This window comes from Puma concolor, chromosome E4, assembly GCF_028749965.1.
Source record: "Puma concolor isolate L17-30 chromosome E4, mPumCon1.1.hap2, whole genome shotgun sequence".
NCBI lineage: Eukaryota > Metazoa > Chordata > Mammalia > Carnivora > Felidae > Puma > Puma concolor.
The window spans coordinates 2286743-2304342 of NC_141683.1; the positions used below are offsets into that span (position 1 = coordinate 2286743).

A 17600-nucleotide genomic window follows, 5' to 3' on the forward strand; every position below is an offset into this window, starting at 1 on the left:
CCATAGAGGACATTCAGTTAATATTTATTTAATGAAATGAATAAACGGAGGTCTCTCCCTCCCCAGACTCTGTCAGGCACCTATTCTGTCCTCTCCAGACTCACATCCCTGCCTGGGTCATTTCTCTTACTAAAGGACCCTCCCACCCACCACCCCCAGGTGTTCCTGTCCTGTCTCTACAGGAGATGGGCGTCCAGGGAGGGGCCCGAATTCTACCTTTAGATCCTCAAGGATTCAGGGAGCAGTTTTTTGTGAGCTTCTCGAAAGCCCTTTGGAACCAAGTCTACGGCACTGGGCGTAGACTCCAGGCAGTGGTGACTGGGGCAGCTGGGGCATCAGCAGAGGGCAGTCCAGATTCCAGCACAGGAAGGAGGGACTTGGGTGCAGTCTAAATGGAAGGACAGACACCTGTCCTGAGGCTGATTCGCATTGCAGGCACCCCACATTACTGGGGATATTTTGGGGGTGCTGCTGGAGATGATGGGGATCAACCCCTCCCCCCCCCCCCCCACAAGCTATCCCTGGTGCCACCACTGGTGTCCAGGAGAAGGAATCCAGGCATCTGGCTGTCCTGCCCACGGTCCGGGTCCGTGCCAGGGGCTCTGCTTCTAGTCCTGGGAGGGAGGGGGGAAGAGTGAGGGAGGAGCAGAGAGAGCCTGGGAAAGCAGAGGAAAGAGGAGGCCCTGGAGACGGGGAGGGGGCATCATTGGTATTCCGAGGAGTCCCCCACGGCTGGGCAGCACTCGAGGCCCACCCCCTGGCACCAGGCTGCACATTCATCAGCCACAGCCCCGCTCAGGGGGCCCTGTGGGCTCCCGGCAACGCCGGGGGTTCGCACATTGGTTGGCATGACCTGTATGTCCACGCACCGTGCTGTCGCTCCCCCACAGCCCGTCTAGAGAGCCCCTGACTTGCCCGGCTTAACCCGCGAGTCTGCTGTCTAACCTCCGTCCCTCCAGCTGCAAAGTCAGCCCCTCCTCCGCGCAGGCGGTGGGAGCACCCCGTAGACGGGACCCAATCAGAGCTTCCGACAGGGAGGTGGCCTTGGTCGTGGTCGTTTGCACCTCTTCCTGCCTCCGAATGAGCGCCCCTCCCCCGTTTACGCTCCCGTCATCCTTTCCCTTACCGTGCAGGTCTGAGTCCCTCCTCCTCGCCCCTTGCCCGCGGGAAGTCCCGCCGGCAGTCTAACGCCCATCCCTCCCGCTGCAACATCCTGCTCCGGCTCCGCGAGCCCTCCCTCCCCGCCCCTCTGCCCTCCCCCCCCCCCCCCCCCCAAGTCCCCGGCCTCTCCTCCCCAGAACCATGTCCTACTTCGCACGTCCTTGGTCTCGCTGCCGCCGCCGGGAACGGACGCAGAGGAAGCAGCGGGTCGCGTGACCTGCCCGAGCCCCCCGCGTCCCCGGCCAGGGGGCGGGGGCGGCCCCGGGGAGGGGAGGGGCGGGACGGGGGCGGGGGGAAGAAAGGGGGTTTTGTGCGGCGCCCGGCGGCCCGGCGCCCTCTCCCGAGCGCCCTGCGGGCCCGGCCTCTCCTCGCGCCCGCGCAGTCCCCGCCGCAGTCGGCTGCAGCCGCAGGACCGAGCGTGGACCCGGAGGAGAGCCCGGAGGAGAGCCCGGAGGAGGCGGCAAACTTGGCGGTGCCGCACCCTAGCCCCGGCCCTCGGCCGCCTGCCGGTAGGTGAGCGCGAGCGCAGCCGGGCCGCCCGGACCCTGGAGGGGAGGCGGCGGGTCCGCGCCCCCAGCCCCGCCGCCCTTGCCTCCCGAGGCTCCGGCGCCCCCGGCCCGCTGACCCCGCCGCCCCCCGCCCCCACCCCCCACCGAGGTCCGCCGCGGGCCAGCCCCCGAGCGCCCGCTGCCAGCCCCAGCCCTGCGGCCCGCGGCCCCCCGAGTCTGATGGGAACGCCCCCCCTCCCCGGGTCCCCGCCGCCTCCCTACTGCGCGCCCCGCTGCCAGCGCCCCCGCCCAGATTTCCGACCTTGTCCGGGGCGGGCGGGCGGCGGGAGGAGCCGGGAAGCGGCCCTCCTTCTGGGGGCCCCCCTCCCCAGAGCCGTAGCTGGGGGTCCGGGCGCCCGCCGGAGCTGGAGTCCCAACTCTGCCACTTACTTGCTGTGTGACCTTGGACAAGTTAGTTGACCTCCCTGAACCTGGGGTTCCTCATCGGTGTAACAGCATTTTTCTCAAAGTTAAGGCTGTGCACCGGAAGCCTTTTTAAGAGGCCTGGCTCAGGTGGACGGAGTTCTGTTTACCACTCCTGCTTTCCTTTCTAGCACTGCCTTGGGCTGGGGGACACCCCCCCCCACCCCCCACCCCCCCCCCACCCCCCGTCCTTTCACATCCCTCTCAGCTTGGAATAGCTCTGCCCACGTGCTTCCAGTGGGACCAAGAGATTTGCCATCAGTTTTGTTAGTGCTGTTAGTATCTGCGTGACTTCTATTCCAGATAACGGCAGTGAGGTCAAGGGACACTGTTACCCACGGACCCCCCCCCCTGCCCCCCACACCCCCCGGAGCATTACCAGCGCCTGTGTTTTCGTGGCTGACTTAGCACCATCCACCTTTCAGATTCTGAACTAGGAGCAGCTGCGGTGGCTGGGCAGTGATGTTCCTAACAGTGTCTGTCACTCGCTGCTTATGTGACTTCTCTAGCTGGTCCCGCGGGGCCTGCGAACGCCCGGCCGCTGTTGTGCATTCGGGTTGCTGCTCACACCGTGGCTAAGGGGACCGTTCGGAGCTTCCCTCCTGCTGACCCCGCTGAGAACTGGAACCTAGTTCCTACGGGGCCGACCTTGGACTGCTAGCGGGGGGCAGGGGGGTCAGCACCCCCTCACCACTCAGCACGGAGGTGGTGGGTGTCGGGCGTGTGTACCCGTGGGCGCGCACACACACACACACACACACACACACACACACACAGGCTGTCTTGGGAAACTCAAGGCAAGGGCCGAAATCCCAGAGCTGGAGCAGGAAAGAATGAGCTGGAGAGAGGGACAGTGTGGCACGAGGGGAAGGGACAGGAAGACAGCTGAGCTCTCGGGGACAGAAACAGAGGACAGCAGAGGGGGTGCAGAGGCCAATGCCCGCACCGAGGCTGGCGCCCGAAGAGGGGATAGCTAAGTTTTCTCAGGACTCCTAGCTGCACAGGATGGGGCTGAAGCCCAAGCTTGGGGGGGATTGGCAGTGGGGTGGGGACAGTGCAGAGGTCGCCAATTGTGACAACCACAGAATCCAGGCCTCTCTGGTCAGTGACCCCCGTTCCCGGAGGTGGGGGTGGGCTCACCTCCATAGTCCGGGGTGGCCAGGTCTTTATCGGTCTCAGACCTTCTCCCTCTGTCCCCTCACCTTCAAAACAGAGGTGAGAGGGGGGTCCAGGATGCCGGTCCCAGAGTGGCTCCAGATATATGGGTTTCTGGGCCACCTGTCAGAGAGCTGGGACCCGGTCTGTGAGCAGTTCCGGCTCCAGCCCAGAGAGAGGGGAGGGAAGGCGCCAGAAAGGGGCCTGGCCCGGGGCCTGGCCCACTCAGATGGATGGCGAACCGTCTGCCCAGCACCCGGCAGGCACTGGCTGCTCACGCCAAACGGTCCGCCCTCATCCCCAGAAAGCAGTCCTCCCAAGTGCTCCCGCGCCCAGAGCTGGTCTCCGCGTCCTCTGATCTGGCCCCATCGAGAGAGACCCTGGACATCTGGCTCCTGTCACTCCTTCCCCAAGTCTGACTGTGAGGAAATGAAGCCCACCGTAGTGGCAGAAATGGAGGTTACAGTGGCGGTGGGGGGGCTTTGAGATTCCCTGGGGGGGATTTGGGGGAGACATTTCCCAGCAGCTCAGGCTCAGGAAGGGGGAGACATGCGTGAGGGCAGAGCCTGAGAGGGCACAGAAGATGAAGGCTGAACAATGGGCCTGGAGTGGGAATGAGCCTGATCAGTAGGAAGTCTTGCCTGGAGTCTAACCTGCATCCCTCCTGCTGCAGGTCGACCTACCCCATGGCGGGGTCTTCAAGCTCTCCTAAGTGTAGCCCGGCCCTTAAGGGTGACGTTGGACACTAGCCCTGCAGCCTTCACTCCTGGAGGCTCATTGGGCTGGTACCTGACTTGGCCTGGCTGGGGACTCGGGGTCAGCCCCGTCCCTCTCTGCCTCTCTGGGTTCCATTTCTCAATGTCACCCCCCCTCCCCCTCCCTCCATTATGAGAGTGTAAGTGCTTTGAGATCTTCGGAGGAATATTCCGGGTTCTCACAGTGTCTGATAGCCAAGAGAGCAAGAGGGAGATGGCCCCTCCCATTTATTCTCACCCTCCCTTAGCCCACCCCCCAGCCTGGGACTGGGCGGGGGGAAGGGAGAGGCTGGATGGAAGCCAGACTGGCAGAGACAGGGGCTTTGTCCCAGCTGGTTTCTGAGCCAGGGGATCCGGTGGGAAAGCCCGTGCCAGGCAGAAAGGAAGGCTGGGAAGAAGAAGGGAGAAGGCAGCCAAGGAGGGGGTGGAGGGTGCTAGGAGTAAAGAGAAGAGTTTCCTTATAAGTAACGGTGGGGTAGGGAGAGGTCAAGGAGGGGCTGGGCTAGAGAGAAGTTGTGCAATGCCCAGGGTCAGTCTAGGAGGCCCTCCTGGAAGAGGCCAGGGGGGTGTGGTACTCAGGGAGGAAGGGACAAGAAGGGAATGTTGGAGGGGTGCTGGGGCAGGAGGAGGCTCTGGGTTCCAGGAAGGAGTCTGGCACTGGGAAAAGCAGAGGGAATTGTTAAGTATAACAGCACCCACCACTCCTGCTGGGAGCATTTAGTGAGCTCCTGCTGTATGCCTGCCGCTGTGCATCTGTACAGGGGTCCTAGGGTGGAAAGCACATAGCCTCCTTACACCCTGCGAGGTGGTTATGATGCTGCTCTTTTACAAGGAAGAAAACAAAGACCCTGAGAGCTTAAGGAACTTGCAGCAAGTTGACTAGCGCCCAGGTCTTGGTTCGGAGGAGGAATCCCTGGTGGGGAGACAGGATCAGAAACGAGGGTGTTAACAGTGAGGTGGGGACGCTGGGCTTCTTGGGCCAGGATATGCGTGCTCGGGTGCCGGGGGAAGTCCTTCTTGAAGTCTAACCCCATCTCTCCTCCTCAAGTCCCTCCAGCAGCCTGAGCATGGCCCCACTGTTCCTGCCCCTGCTGATAGCCCTGGCCCTGGCCCCGGGCCCCACGGCCTCAGCTGATGCCCTGGAAGGGGACAGCTCAGGTAAGCGACCCCACTCAGGGTCACTGTCTCTGTCTCCTCCATCTCCCCTATGGAAGGGAATGGCCTCGCTTTTCGTCCCACCAAACCGTTCCAGCCTTGGGGGACCCAGGGAGGAGATAGGATTGGGGGGGGGGCACTGTGGGGAAAGGTCTGGCCTGGGACACTTGGAGGTAAGGAAGGGATGAGCTGTGGGCTCTGGGGAGGGGAGGGGGAACTTGGGGGTAGGGCTGGGGAGGGGCAGGAGTGCCAGGCTGCCCGTCTCTAGGGTGCGGGAGGGATGAATAGAGCTGGGAGGCAGGACGGGGAGAAATCCTGCAGGTGACTCTGAGGGGAACTCTGAGGACTGGAGGACCCAGGGGGTGAGGTTAGAAAGCCTGGGGTGCAGCCTGGGAATCGAGGGGTGGCGCTGGCCACTCTGGGGGCGGAGCCGACCCGGAGACTTTGGGACAGATCTGGAGAGGGTGCAGGGTGGCGATGCAGGACTCTGGGGGTGGGGGTGGGGGGGACGCATGGAAACCTGGGCGGGGGGACCCTTCGGACCCAGGCGCTGAGTCCCAGCCGGCCCCGCCCGCCCACCCGCAGAGGACCGGGCCTTCCGCGTGCGCATCTCGGGCGACGCGCCGCTGCAGGGCGTGCTGGGCGGCGCCCTCACCATCCCGTGCCACGTTCACTACCTGCGGCCGCCGCCGGGCCGCCGGGCCGTGCTGGGCTCCCCGCGGGTCAAGTGGACCTTCCTGTCCGGGGGCCGGGAGGCCGAGGTGCTGGTGGCGCGGGGGCTGCGCGTCAAGGTGAGCGAGGCCTACCGGTTCCGCGTGGCGCTGCCCGCCTACCCGGCGTCACTCACCGACGTCTCCCTGGCGCTGAGCGAGCTGCGGCCCAACGACTCTGGCATCTACCGCTGCGAGGTCCAGCACGGCATAGACGACAGCAGCGACGCCGTGGAGGTCAAGGTCAAAGGTGAGGGGCAGGACAGAGGGAGGTTCCTGGGGGGAGGGGAGGGCAGGACCGCACCCCCGCCCCCCCCCAGCCCACAGTCTGAGGGGGAAGCAAACGCACGTGGAAGGCACAGACTGAGCTGGAAAAGGAGTGCGTAGACACAGGCCTCTGTCACCTCCTTTCTGTCTTCAGGTGGAGGAAATCCTGCCCAGTCTAACTTAAGCCCCTCGTGCTGTAGAGTGAGCACGATGTGGACTTCCCCCCTTGTGTCCAGGGGAGTGGCAAGGAGGGCGAGGGGAGGCCAGTGTGGGGGTGACCACGCCTCACGGCTCCTGTCTGCCCCTCAGGGGTCGTCTTTCTCTACCGGGAGGGCTCTGCCCGCTACGCTTTCTCCTTCGCCCGGGCCCAGGAGGCCTGTGCCCGCATCGGAGCCCGCATCGCCACCCCGGAGCAGCTCTACGCCGCCTACCTCGGGGGCTATGAGCAGTGCGATGCTGGCTGGCTGTCCGACCAGACCGTGAGGTGGGCTGGGGCTGTGGACCGGGGGCTTCTAGTTGTGTCTGGGGTGGCGGGTGGCCCGGTCTCTGCGGGGGGCTGCCCACTGCCTCGGGCCAGCCGCACGGCGCTCCCTGCCTCCTGGGAAGGAGGGAGGTGAGGACCCCGCCCTGGGGGGTGTCCCTGCAGAACTGGGAAGACAGCTGGCTACCTTGATGGCAGTGTGGTTCGGCGGGGGGGGGGAATCCCTGGATGGCTCCCTGGTGAAGGCGTCTGTACTCGCTCCCAGGTATCCCATCCAGACCCCACGGGAGGCCTGTTATGGAGACATGGATGGCTTCCCTGGGGTCCGGAACTATGGCGTGGTGGACCCGGATGACCTCTATGATGTCTACTGCTACGCTGAAGACCTAAATGGTGATTGGGGGTGAGGCGTTCCCAGGCCTGAGCCCGTTCTCCGGTGCTGCCTGTAGGTCCTTCAGGGGCCTGTGCTGGACCCGTCGTCCCTCGTGTGTTCACTCGGGCATCCAGGGGGGTTGTTTCCAAAGAAACAACCAGTGTCCCTCCCGCCAAACACAGTCATGGACGCAAGTCCATGGCCGAGGCCTCCGCCAGGTGGGACGAGACTAAGTTTGAGTTTGACTCTGCAGCCACCCGCTGTGTATGTCTCTGCCTCTTAGCACCTCTGGGCCTCGCTTACCTTCTTTGCGGAATGAGGACGTCGAGCCGGGCTCTTCTGAGTAATAACATCTCTGCTGAGGCCCTACCCGAACTTTGACCTTGAAATAGGACGTTTGACTCCATGTCACAGATGAGGAGACTGAGGCCCAGAGAAGCCCGCCTAGGGTCTCTGCGGGAGCCCAGGGTCAAAGGGGCTCCCAACTTCCTGGTGACCCGGCCCCCTCTTCCCTACCAGGAGAGCTGTTCCTGGGCGCCCCTCCAGACAAGCTGACGCTGGAGGAGGCACGGGCATACTGCCGTGAGCGGGGTGCAGAGATCGCTACCACGGGCCAGCTGTATGCAGCCTGGGATGGCGGCCTGGACCGCTGCAGCCCCGGCTGGCTGGCCGATGGCAGCGTGCGCTACCCCATCGTCACGCCCAGCCAGCGCTGCGGTGGGGGCCTGCCTGGCGTCAAGACTCTCTTCCTCTTCCCCAACCAGACCGGCTTCCCCAACAAGTACAGCCGCTTCAACGTCTACTGCTTCCGAGGTGAGCCAGCCCCCCTGCAGACACCACGCCCACCCTCTCTCTGTGGGTCAGACAGCCTTGAGCCCCCTGGTCCCACCCAGCTCTGTCCGGGTTTGCTCAGGTCTTTGCCGCTCGCCTGGAGGAGGCTGGGCACCGAGGGTCCTCATTCTGGTTGTGCCCTCTGGCTTGGGTTGTGTGGCCCCGGGGAGCGCCTGTCTCTCCAGGGTCAAAGCTGCCTCTTCCCTACCGTGCGGCTGGATAGGTTTCCATTTCTGGTCAGCGCATGAGTGGAGAGAGATGATGGACATTCTCTGAATCCAACGAATGGTCTGTTCCAGTTAACCTGATGCCCTCAAGAGCCCTCGCGGGGCGGGAGGGGGGGATTCCAGAACTTTCAGCTTGAGGGTGTCAGATCTTTAACTACTGAGTATTGATGGACAGACACAATTTCCCCCCACAGGGAGCAGGTCCTCAAGGACAGGTGGGGGCAGAGATGGCTTCCTGATCACATCTTATATTGGGGGCTGAAGGGAAGGCAGTGCCTGGGGCCCCCAGAGGCACCCCCAGTGACTGACAATCAGGGAGGCAGTGCCATGGGGTGCGTGGGTCCTGGCCTGAAGTGTGAGCCCACAGGACTGCGACAAGGGCCGGAGGCAAAAAGAAGGGAGAATACACAGCCTCTCCCTTCAGGGAGCTCCTACTCTGAAGGGAGAAGGCCTGCTTCTGCCCTGGGAGCCCCCGTCTGAGGGAGGACAGCACGCCTTGCTCACAGCACGAAGAGAGACTAAGAGAAAAGCATTACTTCTATTGGACAGATCTCCAAGTATCTTCAGCCTGGGGCTAGGGAGCGGTGGGGAAGTGGAGTCTAGAGGAAGGCAGGTCCTTATGGAAAGGCCAACCGAAAGGCGGATGATGATGATTATAGTAATTATGAACATGTCTATACACTGATCACGCGCCAAGCACTGTTCCAGGAAGCCACAGAAAGAGGGGCTGGATGGAGAGGTTGGGAACAGGTGGAGGACAGAGGCAGGCAAGGACACAGGTTTGCTTGTCTGGCATGAGCGAGGCTCACTGGAGCAGGTGACGCGGGGAGGGGAGGGGAGGGGAGGGGCAGGACGTGCTGTGCTTGCACGTCTGGCTAAGCACAGACAGCCCTCGGGGCTTTTCTTAGCCCAGTTCCGCGGCCGCTTCATTGGTTTTCTGATCTTGGCTCTCTTCTCCAAAGACGAGGTAATCCATTCGAAAGCTCCTGTTGTTGGAAGGGAGCAGCTTTTGGAAGGATGGGGCGACCACTTCCTTTGCCCTCTTGCCCCGATGCTGAGACCCTCGGGTGGTGACTGTTGAATGTCCTTCCTGCACTCCAGCCATCAGCTCTCCTGGGCGATGCCCCCTGGCCCCTTCCATTTCAAAAGTCTCAGGAGCCCTGGGAGCCCTCACACCTTGCTCCCAAGGTGTCCCAAGGTCCTGAGGCCACCTGTCCTTCCTTCTGCCTCCGTGTCCTTTCTCAAGGGAATCTCTCTCCCCTGAGCCTTTCCTGACCACTGTATCTAAAGTAGTACTTCCCACCGTTCTGTTTCCTTATTCTACCCAAGTGTTCTTTATATGGTAACGTTATATGTGTGTTTGTTTATTACGTAGCTAAGTTATAAACTCCCTTAGGGCAGGAGGCTTGGTGCTTTTTTCTCTACTGTATCCTCAGTGCCCAGAAGAATGCTTGGCATGACACAGAGTGGGCACTTGATTAATGCCTGAGGAACAAGTGATAAAGTCCTGCAGTGCTTCCTGGGTCTTCATGGGTCCTCCACAGGAAAGATGAGTGAGAACTGGGAGAATTTCGTGGTCTCTGAGTCTAACCCAGAGCCCTTGAGTTCAGGCTGTGACTGGGTGCAAAGCCACCTGTTTAACCTCCCACTGACACTTTCCTCTTCACAGACTCTGGCCAGCCCTCCACCATGCCTGAGGCCTCTGACCCAGCCTCTGACGGGCTGGAGGCCATTGTCACAGTGACAGAGACCCTAGAGGAGCTCCAGCTGCCGCGGGAAGCTGTGGAGAGCGAGTCCCGGGGAGCCATCTACTCCGTCCCCATTGTGGAGGATGGGGGAGGTGCAAGGTCCCCTCCAGAAGACCCGGCGGAGGCCCCTAGGACCCTCCTCGGTAACTGGAGTCCCTTAGTAAGAGAAGCAGGGGTGAAGCCGCCTGTCCTGGGCTTACGGCCCCCTGACGGCCCTGACCCTTCTCAGCATCTCGGTGATGCAGGGCATCTCTCCAGTACGCTCCCACCCCTTGCCTTTCCGGCACATTCTACTCCAAACTCTCTGGGTCTGGGAAGCAGGGTTCTCCCTCCTTTGTTCCCTCCTCCTCCTTGCCTACCCAAAATAGACTAGAGAATTTTAAGACAAGGAGAGGGAGACACGGTGACGATGTTTTTGTGCCGGGCTAATGACAGTTCAGCTCAAGTTGAAGGTCTTCTGGTGGCAGCAGAGGCAGCCTCCTCCTGGCCTCCCCCCTCCCCCCCACCCGCTGCGGGCCTCCCTTCCCATTCCCCCTCCCCAGCCCCGCCTTTCTTCCACTCAGTTTCCGTCTTCCGTTCGGCCGGTGCTGTCCCTGGTGCTGAACCACCTATGCTTTGTCTAGAATTCGAAAGCCAATCCATCGTCCCTCCCCTGGGGTCCTCAGAAGAGGAAGGCAAGGCTTTGGAGGAAGAAGATGAAGAGGAGGAAGAGGAGGAGGCAGAGGAGGAGGCCCTGTGGGCCTGGCCCAGCGAGCTCAGCAGCCCAGACCCAGAGGCCTCTCTCCCCACTGAGCCAACCCCAGAGGAGTCACTCTTGCATGCCTCCCCACCACCAGCGAGGCCAGTCCTACAGCCTGGTGCCTCACCACCTCCCGATGGAGAGCCAGAGGCTCCCAGGCCTCCAAGGGTCCTTGGGCCACCCACTGAGACTCTGCCCACTCCCACGAATGGGAAACTGGCCTCCCCACCACCTCCCACTCCGGTTGGGGAGAGAGAGGTGGGGGAGGAGGCCGGGGGTCCTGAGCTGTCTGGGGTCCCTCGAGGAGAGAGTGAGGAGACAGGGAGCTCTGAGGATACCCCTGCCCTGTTTCCAGCCACACGGGCCCCTGAGGGTGCCAGGGAACTGGAGGCCCCCTCTGAAGAGAATTCTGGAAGAACTGTCCCAGCAGGGACCTCAGTGCGGGTTCAGCCAGTGCTGCCCACTGACAGCGCCAGCCAAGGTGGAGTGGCCGTGGCCCCCTCATCAGGTAACTTCGCCCAAGGCTCAACCTCCCTCTTCCTCCTCCTCCCCTTTCTCCCCCTGAAGCTCTGGGTCACATGACCCATGATCCTTTAACCGCCATTGCCCCGGCCTCTCCTGTCCTTCGTCTTCATTCTCCTGTACACCTCTGCCTGTGGGTTTCCGACCTTGGACACCAGCTCTCTGATTTCTCACCTCACGACCCCCAGTGCCATGGCCCTACCCCGTGACTCCAGCCCCACCACTGACCACCTGGGACTCCTTCCTGCCCTTGGCTTTCCACTGGTGACTTACTGGCCCCACAGAGCACCCTCCTTCCTCTTGTGATAGGGGTTCCTGGGTCCCTATTCTACTCTTCGGGGCTCAGGCCCCTCCCCTACTGCCCCCTTCCCTCCCCTTCAGACACCCCACTGATGTCAGGGAGGCCTGGGGTCAGCTGCTGGGGTCTAGGAGAGCCCTTACCCCCACAGAGCCTTAAGCGACTACTTCTGTGAAGTATTTTTCGACTGTTTCATGGAAAACAAGCCTTGGAAATAAATCTCTATTAAACCACTTTATAACCAAAACTCTGGCACCCTCTGTCTGCACCCCAGCTGTCTGCCCTTTTCATTCCCTGGATTTGTGTTGGAGGCAGCTCCCTGATGCTTCCCTTTGTGCTATGTCTCTCCCTCGCTCGCCCGTGTCCCTTGCTCTCCATGCCTCTTTGCCTCCTCCTTTTCATCCTCAGCCAGCGCCCTCTCCTGCCCTCCTGTCTAACATCGCTCCCTGTTCCCTCGTGCTCCCCTTAGCTCTCCTCTGCCTTTCTTCCCGGCTGCTGAGAGTCCAAAGCTGAAGTCGCTGTCCATCGGTCTATGGGTTGTCCCTCACTCCTGATGGGGAGAAACCCCCACCAGCCTGAATGTGGGGGTGTGGGGGGGTGGGGGTGTGTGCGTGCGTGCGCACACGCGCACACACACACACACACGTGCTTGTATTCATTTCTGATCCATCTCGATGGCTGCCATCTAGAGCCACACATACAGACTCGTGATAGAGAAAGTCCATCTCAGCACAGAGGCCCAAACTGGCATCCAGGCACCCCAGCCCCCCGTCGGCACAACTCAGCAGGGGGACGGCATCTAACAAGCATCCCCCTGCCCACAGCCTCCCCCTTCTTCACTAACCCCTGCACTAAAGCTCACCTTACCCTTAGGAAGAATGGTCTCACCCTCCCTGAACCAAAGGATCTCCAAGTCCCTAATGCTGGCGAAGACACAAATCAGGAGGCGAGGAAGAAGGAACGTAGAGGTGGGGGGAGGAGTGGGGAGTCAGATTCTGGGGTCCGAGAGCCGCCCTACCCATTCAGGGAAGGCTGAGCTTCCCAGTGGGGATCCCTGGAGATGCCTGGGATCCGCCCAGTCCCAGGACCGACAGCCCTTCCTGCATGGTCCAGGGCTGGCTAGGGGCCCCTGCATCACACCCAGGCTCCCCCATTTCAACTATTGGCTCCCTGCCCAGCTGGCCTTGGAGTTCAGTGCCGTGTGGGTTAGGAGGGGGTCTGGTGGGAAGAGAAGCATCAGTGGAAGTCTCTGCAGGACCTTAGTTACCCCACCTGGTGGGTGAGGGATGTCCTCTGGCCCTGCTGTTACAGCAGGAGTGAAGAACTCTGTGGTTGTGTGTAGCAGTTGGCCCCAAGAAGGTGGAGGAAGGAAGAGTAGAAAGTTCCTTCAAGAGGAGTTCCTTTGCCCCCACGCTGTCGGCCTGGTTCAGGGGAGGGACCTCTGGCCTGGGGTGGACAACCAGGGGCCGAGTGTAGAAGTCTCTGTTCCCCAGGGCTGGCTGGCTGAACGCAGAGGTGCAGGCAAGAGGTGAGGAACAGAAGGGGCTGCAGGACTCCTGCCCTCCGCGGGGCCTGGTGCTAAATAAAACACCTCCCCTCCCCCTTTGCCCAGGGAGCTGGTGCTACCAGCCTGGAAGAAACTGTTGGCAGGAGGAGAGGTGACAGGGTGGTGGTGCTGGAACAGCTGATTCATTTCACCCCAAACAGCGAGGTCATCCCAGCAAAATTCTTGGAATCGACTCCAGCGTCTCCTCCCCCTACCTCTGCTCTCACCCCCACCAGGCGGAGGGAAGCACAGTGGGCCTCGCCCTTGGCTGCTGGGGGTATGGCGTGGTCTGAAGAGTCCCGCCCAGGGGTGGTTTTACCTCCCAAGCTGAGAGCCCAGCCCTGCACTGTCAGTCTGTGGGGCCATCTTCCTCTTCCTGGACCAGAAGGAGTGGAATCTGCCCCGTCCAGCACCCACGCCTGGTCTAGGGCAGCCGCCTCCCACCCCAGGACCCAGAGGGAGAGTCCTGAGGAGAAGGCAGGAGACCCAGCCAGACAACAGATTGCAGGCCTTCAGGGCAGCGTGTCAGTCTAAGAGGACTGCCTAGAGGAGTGTCAGAAGAAGGGAGAGAGATGGATTGGGGAGGGGGGTAGGCTGACTGGCCTGCAGAGGGGGCCTGGGGAGGGGACTGGTTCTTCACTATCAGCTTCTGGGATTGTTGACTCTACCCAGAGAGTAAGAGGGAGAGCTAGCCCCCCACCCCCACCCCCACCCCAATATCGGGTCCCAGAAGCAGTCAAGGGCAGTCCACCCCTCACTGTTGCTGAGGCGATTCTCCTCTCCTCCCGCTTCATCCAGCCCCCACCGAAACCACACAAAACTGTGCAGGGACCCGGCACAAAGACAAGGCGGTGGGGAACCAAGCTCCAGGCCCAGAGAGGTAGAGTGACCTGTCCAATGTCACTCGGCAGAGCCAGGAGCCAGATAAGAGTCCGGGTCTCACGACTGACAGCCCAGCATCTTTCCCTTCGGTGGGGTTGGGTCCTGAGGGCCTTTCTGGCCACTTTCGCCCAGCCCCTGTTAGACTGGGCCCACGCCAGGGGGCACCGCAATGGCCAGCACGGGGCTGAGTCGACCCCGAAGTGGCAGGTGGTGAGGGGGGTCAGGGTGGGAGAGAAACCGGAACTGAGGGCTGGGCTGACTTCAAGATGCTGTGATAGCTCTCAGGACAAGGGGGTTGGGGCCGTGGACGTGCCGAACCCTCTCCTGGGGGGCTCAGGCTGCAGAGTTGTGCTCCCCTGCTCCGCCCACCTCACTTCTCTCCCCTCTCAGGTGACTGTGTCCCCAGCCCCTGCCACAATGGTGGGACATGCTTGGAGGAGGAGGAGGGGGTCCGCTGCCTGTGTTTGCCTGGCTATGGGGGGGACCTGTGTGATGTTGGTGAGTGTGGTGAGCGGCAGGGGTGGGGGCGGATCTGGAGCCTGGCCCCTGCCACAATGTGCTCGCTCTGGAGCCGGGAGGGAGGGCACGGGCCTTGTCCTGAATCTCCATTTTAGGCAGATCACACAACCTCTCCGAGCCCTACCAATGTCCTCATCTGTCAAGTGGACCAGAAATGCCTTTCTGGAGCGGCCCCTGTGGGAGGGGTGCTCGGTTCCCGCCAGTTCTCTCCTGGGAAGAGAGGAGGGCGCGGCCCTTCTCCGGGGTGGAGGACTGGGGGGACCCAGGCTGGGGCCGCAGCCCTCACCCTGGCAGTCCCTGTGGCCCAGAGGAGGAAGCCATCAAGGCCCCCTGCACAGGGCCCCTCCTGGCTCCCCCTCTCCCCTCATGCCCTCCTGGCTCCTTGGCACCTTAGTCCCGCCCCCTCAAGTCCCCTCCAGGGGACCTGGCCCTTCTGGCCTCAGTTGCCCACCCTTCTGTGCCCCAGGCCTCCGCTTCTGCAGTCCGGGCTGGGACGCCTTCCAGGGCGCCTGCTACAAGCACTTTTCTACCCGGAGGAGCTGGGAGGAGGCCGAGACCCAGTGCCGGATGTACGGCGCGCACCTAGCCAGCATCAGCACGCCCGAGGAGCAGAACTTCATCAATAGTGGGCTGGGGACGGGGCTGGAGGGGACCCTCGTCACCTGCTCTCTCGCACTCACCCATTAACTCATCATGAATCATGCGTGAGTGTGTTAATTAATTAACTCCCTTACTCATTAACTCAGGTACCCATTACTTGGTTTACTTCATCCATCCATCCATTCATTCATTCCCTTTTCTGTCCTCGCTCCCTCCACACGTGGGTAGGGGGGCTTCAGGCCGAGAGGGCTGGGGTTGGCGCGGGGAGTACACCTGCTTCGGCCAGACTGCACCCCCCCCCCCCCCTTCTGCGGGTCCCGACTCTGACCTCAATGAAAGCCTCTGCTCTTTCCCCAGAGTTTCCCCTTCCTGGCCCTGGTGACACTTCTCTTCTCCCCAACCCCTCCGCCCTCCCCTGCCTTCTACCCGTCCGCGGGCAGATGGGCCGATGGGAAAGCAGGGAAGCGCGGGGTGGGTCTGGCGGGAAGGACTCGCGCGCGCGGGCCGCCGGTAACGGGGAGCGGCGCCACCTGCTGGCAGCGGGGCTCACTGCGCACCTTCGTCCGCCCGCGCTTCCTCCGCAGGTCGATACCGCGAGTACCAGTGGATCGGGCTCAACGACCGGACCATCGAAGGCGACTTCCTGTGGTCAGATGGCGTCCCTCTGGTGAGAGGCTCCGGCCGCCCCTCTAGCTGGCTCGGTCGCTTCTTCCAAGCACTTCTGCCCTCCACCTCCAGTGACCCCATCCATCCCCCTCCTTTTTCTGGCCCTTTCTCCGCTCTTCTCCCCGGGCCCCGCCTCCCTTCCGTGCGCTTCTCTCTCTTCCAGTCTGGCTCTCATTACCCCTCCCCGCCAAAGCCCGCGACCTGTCCTTTCTCCTCCTGGACCCCTACCCCCCATTCCCCTGTCTCCTCTCTCTTAGTGCTACCCCCCCCCTCCGCCTTCTGCTCAGGCCTTCTATGTCCATCCCTCTCCCCCTCCCCCCGCTGCGGTGCGGGAGCCCTCACCGCCTCCCCCACCCCGTCCCCCCAGCTCTATGAGAACTGGAACCCTGGGCAGCCTGACAGCTACTTCCTGTCCGGGGAGAACTGCGTGGTCATGGTGTGGCACGATCAGGGACAATGGAGTGATGTGCCCTGCAACTACCACCTGTCCTACACCTGCAAGATGGGTCTGGGTGAGGCCGGGCAAGGGGGAGGAGGGGGCGCCAGGGGGATCCGTCGCTGCTGGGTGTATAGAAGGAGGGGGCGGTGCGCCTGGGTGGCTCAGTCGTTGGACCGGCCACTGACTCTTAATTTCCGCTCAGGTCAAGATCTCAGGGTTGGTGAGTTCCAGCCCCGCAGGGGGCTCCAAGCTGACAGTGGGGGAACCTGCTTGGGATTCTCTCTCCCCCTCTCTTTCTGCCCCTCCCCTGCACTCTCTAAATAAATACATAAATCAACTCAAAGTTAAAAGAGGGGGCAAAGCTACAGAGGAGTCAGAAACGTGTCCCAGGCCATGGGCAAGGGGACGTCTAACAAACGAGGTGGTCCACCAGGAATCTCTGCTCTTTTTTGCATCACCCTGTGGCCCACCCCCTCCTCCTCCTCCTGCCGACTCTGGGAGCTGTCACCCGCAGAGCCGGGCTCCCAGATCTTGACTGTGTGTCCCCTGCAGTGTCCTGTGGGCCTCCGCCAGAGCTGCCCCTGGCTCAAGTGTCTGGCCGCCCACGACGGCGCTATGAAGTCGACACCGTGCTTCGTTACCGGTGCCGCGAGGGGCTGACCCAGCGCAACCAGCCCCTGATCCGCTGCCAGGAGGATGGCCGCTGGGAGCCCCCCCAGATCTCCTGTGTGCCCCGCAGGCCCGTGAGTGCCAGGGGGAGGCAGGTGGGGGGCACTAGCCAACAGTAGCCCTGGGCTCTAGTCCTAGCTCTGCCGGTCACTGGCTGTGTGACCTTGGAGTAACCACTGCCCGTCTGTGAGGCAAAGAGGAGGAGCTGGGCTGGATGCCCTGGGGTCCCTTTCAGCGCCGATGTCTGAGAACAGTGGCCGAGCCAAGACCAGTGCTTTAACCGGGGCTCAGGGAGCAGCAACACCCGGGGCGCAGGCTCTGAGAAGAGACGAGGAGGAGGGGCCCAGGGGAGAGCGTGAGTGTGTGTGTCTTTCCCAGGCTCGAGCTCTGCACCTGGCGAAGGCCCCAGGACATCAGGGGAGGCTACTGGGACGCTGGAAGGACCTTTTGGCCCCGCCTTCCAGTCCCTCTCCAGGCCCCTAGGGAGCAAGGCCTTACCCGGCACTGCCCTCTCCCCATCACCGGTTGACCACTTGGGAGGGTGCAGCTGCCCTCCAGGCGGCAGTGCCTCAAGGGGTTTGTGGGAAGCACCTGGGCGGCTCCAGCCTAGACTAGACCCTCTCCCCCCTGCCTTGGCTCAGGTTCTCCCCTCAGGGCCTCGGGGAAGGCCCCTAAGTGCCTCAGCTGCCCCTCTCCTTGCCATCCCCTGGGGGGGGGGGGCACGTTGCCCACCGTCGGGCTTCCCAGGGGACTGGGCTTGCAGGATGGGGTACCTGCCAAACCAGCAGGAAATAAAGCTGCATTTCAGCACAAGCAAGGTTGATGTTTCTGTGTGAGAGAGAGAAAAAGGAAAGTGGGGTGGGGCTGGGCCTCCCAGGATAAACAG

The 17600-nt window shown here is 62.3% G+C and overlaps 1 protein-coding gene across 2 annotated transcripts; it reads left to right on the plus strand.

Moving 5' to 3' along the window:
- The first annotated feature begins 1476 nt into the window (after window positions 1–1476).
- Window positions 1477–17527, plus strand: BCAN (brevican). 2 transcript variants are annotated; one of them, XM_086694111.1, is made up of 16 exons: window positions 1479–1670; window positions 3592–3708; window positions 3961–4182; window positions 5091–5200; window positions 5783–6157; window positions 6484–6658; window positions 6921–7048; window positions 7548–7841; window positions 9756–9977; window positions 10458–11081; window positions 14212–14319; window positions 14807–14965; window positions 15525–15607; window positions 15974–16118; window positions 16598–16788; window positions 17093–17527. In XM_086694111.1, exons 3-16 carry the CDS (start codon window positions 4175–4177, stop codon window positions 17195–17197), a joined length of 2727 nt encoding a protein of 908 aa, XP_086550237.1. In that variant the 5' UTR covers window positions 1479–1670; window positions 3592–3708; window positions 3961–4174; the 3' UTR covers window positions 17198–17527. The 2 variants fall into 2 exon arrangements, with proteins under 2 accessions (XP_086550238.1, XP_086550237.1); XM_086694112.1 differs by lacking the exons at window positions 14212–14319; window positions 14807–14965; window positions 15525–15607; ... (1 more) ...; window positions 16598–16788; window positions 17093–17527 and adding an exon at window positions 12267–13506 and having other exon boundaries at window positions 1477–1670.
- The last annotated feature ends 73 nt before the right edge of the window (window positions 17528–17600 follow it).